This window comes from Nematolebias whitei, chromosome 18 (genome assembly GCF_014905685.2).
Source record: "Nematolebias whitei isolate Nwh7 chromosome 18, NemWhi1, whole genome shotgun sequence".
Lineage (NCBI taxonomy): Eukaryota > Metazoa > Chordata > Actinopteri > Cyprinodontiformes > Rivulidae > Nematolebias > Nematolebias whitei.
The window spans coordinates 30962052-30967495 of NC_056515.1; the positions used below are offsets into that span (position 1 = coordinate 30962052).

The following is a 5444-nucleotide window of genomic DNA, read 5'->3' on the forward strand; positions in this document are numbered from 1 at the left end:
CCTTCCTTCCTTCCTTCCTTCCTTCCTTCCTTCCTTCCTTCCTTCCTCTCCTCCCTTCCTTCTTCCCTTTCTTTAAATCTTCTAAAGTCTTCTTGAACAGTTTTGTTTTAAGTCTATGAAAGATTTTTCTTAGACGGGGCCTTTTTCAATAAATTTTCTTTTTATTCCATCGTTTGTTTCTGAATATTTTCAAAGAAATGTTTTTGTTCGTTCAGTTTCTCGACGTCGCCTCATGACTTGTTGAAGCTTTGAAACGATTCATAAATAAAGTGTTGCACCAAACCAGCTTCACGTTTGTACCTTCAGACTCCAGGTGTGTGTTTTAAAGACACTGAACGTTCTGCAGAGACATGACAACATCTGTTAAAACATCTGTTAAAACAACATATGTTAAAAGAACATCTGTTAAAAGAACATCTGTTAAAAGAACATCTGTTAAAAGAACACTAGTGTTTAATGCCGATCATTTTTTTAATAGATGCTGCTAAAGAACAGACCAAATGAAGGAGCAGCTTGGAAACAAAATACAAGCTGCTTGTGTGCCGCATTAACGGAACCATTCTTCACTTCAATTTAGGCGTCTTTTGTCATTTGGGGCGAAAAAGAATAAAAATAAACGATGAACAGAAGTTCAAAAACTGTTGAGAAAGCTCTTCCTCTTGTCTAACGATCACGACAGAAAGTTTTTTTTAATCCCCCCCAGACTGAGCAGGTTTCTGGAGAGGTGGGCTGCTCTTTGTTTTCTTTACTGGCAGTGGAATCAAAGCTTTCTGTGGCGCGTGTCCAAGCAGCCGCAGCATCACACCTGATCCACACATGCACACCTCGTGTGCTTCTGGTTGAGCCCGCTGCTGGGAAGGCGGCCATTTTGGCAGAAAACTCTGTCAGCGCTGCCCGAAACGTTCCCAAAGGTTTTTTTTAAACCAAGTGAAATGAGTTCTTCCTCTGTTTTCCTGTGGGTTTTATTATTTACTAATATTAGTGCAACACTTCCAGCTGAAGCTGTAAACAATATTAGGCAGTGAATTGAAAAATACATTTTTTAATGAGTTTGTTTAATAAGAATTTGATATAAAGTGCCACTTCAACTTGAGTTTAATGAGACAAGAGAAACAATTCAAGCTCGAGTACTCCGCTGCTCCATTAACGCTTGTATCCACCTCCAGGAGCAGTTTCTGTAATTACTCATCGATGATGAACGCAGTCAAGAGTTTGGTGTAAATAAAATGTAATGTCTGAGCGATAAGCTGATCCGTTTCTTTGTCTCCCCTTCAGTCCAAAGTGGAAAGCTGTGAGAAGTGCAGCAGTCTGTTCAATAAAGAGGGTCGTGTTCGACCCGCGGGGTCCACGGTGTCCACCGGGGGTCCGGAGGAGACGGACGAGGAGAAGGAGGCTTTAAAGAACCAGCTGAGGGAGATGGAGCTGGAACTGGCCCAGACCAAACTGCAGCTGGTGGAGGCGGAGTGTAAAATCCAGGTACGGTTTGGACTCTGATAGAACTCGTGGCCACAAATAAACTTCTCAGACGTCTGAGGAGCTCCAGAGCTGCTTTTGTTGCGGCATGAAAATAAAACGTCTGGTGGCTCTGAAGCCGATGGTCACGCAGGCCGAGTCACCGCGTGCTGCAGCTTCCTTCAGGCCGCCGTTCTAAAGACGCAGTATTCATTCAGCCTTTATTTATACAGGCTAGCCTCACTGAGCCACGAGGACTCATTTACAAGAGAGACCTGTAACAATAGATGATGCCGTTAGGAACAAACCGAGTTCAACTTCTACCCACGAGTCGTGACAACTCGGGACGTCGCTGCCAGTTCATTAATTTGTATCTCAGCTACCTACATGGAAATCAACTGAGTTTTTAAAACTCATCAAATGGACAGGGAGGCAACTTTAATCTAAACACGATGAATAAAAAACAAAGTTCATTTAAAGAAGGCTCTAACGTGATCAGTGCTGTCAGGAGGAGTGACAGTCGGCTTGTTTCATAAACATTATGGAAGGAAGATGGAAATATTAGTCTTGGAAGGAAATCTTTAATGGAATGAACATCAACATCCACACTGTTCTTATCCTGCTTTATCTTTCATGTTTAACGGCTCTTACATCAAAACATTCAGCTCATTAGCAGATGGTGCTATGACTTTTGTTTCTTAGTAACTTTTTTCTTACAAATATTAAAATACAGAGCTCTCTTCAGTTCCCCAAAAACAAACTTTGTTCTCTTTGAAATCTGCTTCAGCGCAGGTTCTACTCGTCTTTGCTGCTTTAGGCTACTGTTTTACCACTGTTCTTCAGCTAATCTTTTGCTGCATTTAGCTAATACCTAGCCTTTAGTTGGTAGTTAGCTTGTTAACGTCTAGATTTATGCTTATTTTAGCTTTCAGCTAACCTTTTGCTGTATTTAGCTAATACCTAGCCTTTAGTTGGTAGTGTGGTTTACTTCTAGCTTTATGCTTTTAGCTTTCAGCTAACCTTCAGTTACTAACATTTCAGCTGCTTTTAGCCTTTGGTCACTTTAGATTTGTTTACCTTCTGGTCTTTAGTTGGTAGTTAGCTTGTCAACATCTAGATTTATGCTTCTTTTAGCTTTCAGCTAACCTTTTGCTGCTTTTAGCCTTTGGTTACTTTAGAATTTTTACCTTCTAGCCTTTATTTCTTTCAGCTTGTAGCTAGCCTTTGATTATTTTAGCCTTCAGCTCATCATTCTGTTATTTGTTGCTCGTTTTCTCCGTTTCCAACAGGACCTGGAGCACCATTTGGGTCTCGCTCTTAACGAGGTTCAGGCCGCCAAGAAGACCTGGTTCAACCGAACGCTCAGCTCCATCAAAACCGTCACGGGGACCCAGGGAGGAAAGGAGACCACCTAACCTACAGTCACCCCCCCCCCCCCCCCACCGTTAGATCCACCCAGTTTTAACAGGATCACATCTGGAGCTCAGTGCGCCTCACCTCACTGAAACCTCCGACAAACTGGACCAGAACTTTGTTAAATCTGAGGATCTTTGTTTCCACCACCCTGGTCTCCTTTTAATCAACAATATCTTCTTGTTTTCCTCCTGCATTAATTCCAAACAACAACAATGAAGCAGCGCTGATGACGACGAGTCGTTCAGTTCAACCTCTCCCCCTGATAGAAACTCTGCTTTTCCTCCGGTCAGAGAGAAACGGCTGCCGGTGATGATCATCGAAGGACATCAGGAACCGGGAGGGAGAAGCAAACGACCGTAACCTCTAAACCACTGGCACAAAACTTCCTGTAAACTTACTTTGTTCGTTTTAGGTACGAAAGCTAATTGTCAGATTTGTTTGTTTTTTTTTCTCGTTTGCTCGATCAGAAGAAGCAAAGAAGACGTGTGTGTGTGTCTTCGTGTGGGAAAAGAGATGTAAAGCACTAAGATACGAGTGTGTGCATGCACGTGGGTCCGTCTCGTGTCCTTTATCGTTCAAATGTCAAACATTAAAAACTGTTCAAGGGGAGTTTGTTGACGAAGCCTTGATGTGAAGGTGGATATAAATATGTAATTTATGGAAACGCGTGAGGTTTGTTTGGTTTAGATCTGGGAGCACAAAAAACTTTAAATCACACAAACCTCAACGCTTCATTTGGATAAATGATGAAACTAGAGCGACGGAATGTTTAATGACACTTGTTGGGAGAGCTGCTCAAACCGAAATGGATAATTCCTGCAGCACTTAAACACACCTTGTTCTCCATCTCCGGATGAGCTGAAAAAAAAAGAAAAAAAAAAAAGGCAGAAAGTTTAGAGAAAGATGTAACGTGCTGACGACTGGATCATCTTCCAGTTGACTTCCAGGACATCATATCACAACATGTTGTTAGTGTCTGAATTAATTTATGGTTCGTGTGTTGCTGCTGCAGCAGTTCAGCTCCGCAGCAAACCGCCACAATCTGAAGGAATCGGGTCGACGTAGTGGAGCAGAATCTGTACACACTCCTACCGATGTACGGCAGGACTGAGAAGATTTAAATGCTGCGTAAAAATAAACAACCTGGTCAGCAGCTGGAGATGAAACTACAGAACGACAGGTCAGAGCCGTGTCAAAAGTTCAGGTCAGAAAAGAGGTTCTAAGTTTGTCTGCAGGACGTCACGCCTGTGGTTTTATACTTCGCTGACTGGGAACGCAGCTTCCCCTCATGCTTTACTGTCAGACTGAAGAAAAAAGAAGCACCTTTTCCTAAAATTAACCGTTTCTGTATATTTAACTTGAGGCGAGCTCTGATTGGCTGGAATCTGTGATGTCAGAGGAAAAGTCAACATTATCTGTAAAAGCACTGGGCTGTAAATAACACTTAGAAACATTAATATTGAATATTGTTTATAATTTTCTACTCTAATGTTGCCTGCCTGCTGCTGCGCTACGGTTTCATCCACAAACAGGTTTTTATCATTTGTTTTTTTTGTTGTTTTGCTCCAAGTTTCTGAGTCGCACTGCTGTTTGGTTTGCTAAATAAAACGCCGAAACGTAGCTTCACCCTCCGACAACGGAAACATTCATGTGTGCAAATTGTTCTAGAGTAGACTGCATTGTGTATACCTTCATGGATTTAAATATAAAGATATCGACACAAGAAAACACGTCTCGTTCGTTTGTCTTCAGTAACTCACAGAGCAGCTGCTCTACGTGAGATCCTCTCGATCTACGGAGGATCTCACCAGCTTAGATCCTGATTGACCTCTTTAAACCACAGACTGGAAGACCACCCCCAAAAAACTACGGGACCAATTTGAAATTGAAGCCGCAGCATTAAAGCCTGCAGGTCACCAGGAGTTGATGGGTCCAGGACTGAATTGGTTCTTATTCGTTACATTTGTACTCTGAATTAATCAAAACATTTTTACAAATTACTTTTTTTTTTTGGTCACAATTTAGCTACAAAGTGTCTGAATGTCTCGATCTGATCACAGTTCTCCTCTTTGTTAGTTTGGGTTCATAGAAACTCCTAAAGTCGTCTCACGTTCTCTTGACTCTCAGAAACTAAAATGGAGAATGATTTGAGACAAGTTCCAGGTGATCATGATGAATATGTTCAGATCATTAAGATGTGCAGTAGTCCCTCATTTATCACGGGGGATCCCTGAAGCCCCGTGATAAGTGAAAAACCACAAAGTAGTAGGGGTTGAACGACTACATAGTTTTTAAAGTCGACTTCAGCATAAGAGTTGATGACGTCATAGGAACTCAAGACACTATTCACAAAAAAAAAAAAGTTATTTACAAAAAAATGTATATTGGAGCGTTTATTTACCATTTATCATATTGCAATTAAGCCACAGGAAAACCAAAACTATTATTAAGCTGCAAAAGTTAGTTTAATTTTATTTAATCCACTAAGTAAAATAAACCATCGCGGTGGTGGCACCAAGGTGGTGCACCCCCGTTTTTATTTTAATTTTATTTATTGGATTAATAAAATCAAAATA

At 41.3% G+C, this 5444-nt stretch overlaps 1 protein-coding gene across 1 annotated transcript in view; it reads left to right on the forward strand.

Moving 5' to 3' along the window:
- Positions 1–2885, forward strand: part of LOC119424660 (rab GTPase-activating protein 1) — a 68477-nt gene extending 65592 nt beyond the window's left edge. The window contains exons 25-26 of the mRNA XM_037692150.1: positions 1276–1476; positions 2742–2885. Coding sequence (XP_037548078.1) covers positions 1276–1476; positions 2742–2867 — 327 coding nt within the window. The 3' untranslated portion in view covers positions 2868–2885. The remainder of the gene's footprint in view (positions 1–1275; positions 1477–2741) is intronic.
- The last annotated feature ends 2559 nt before the right edge of the window (positions 2886–5444 follow it).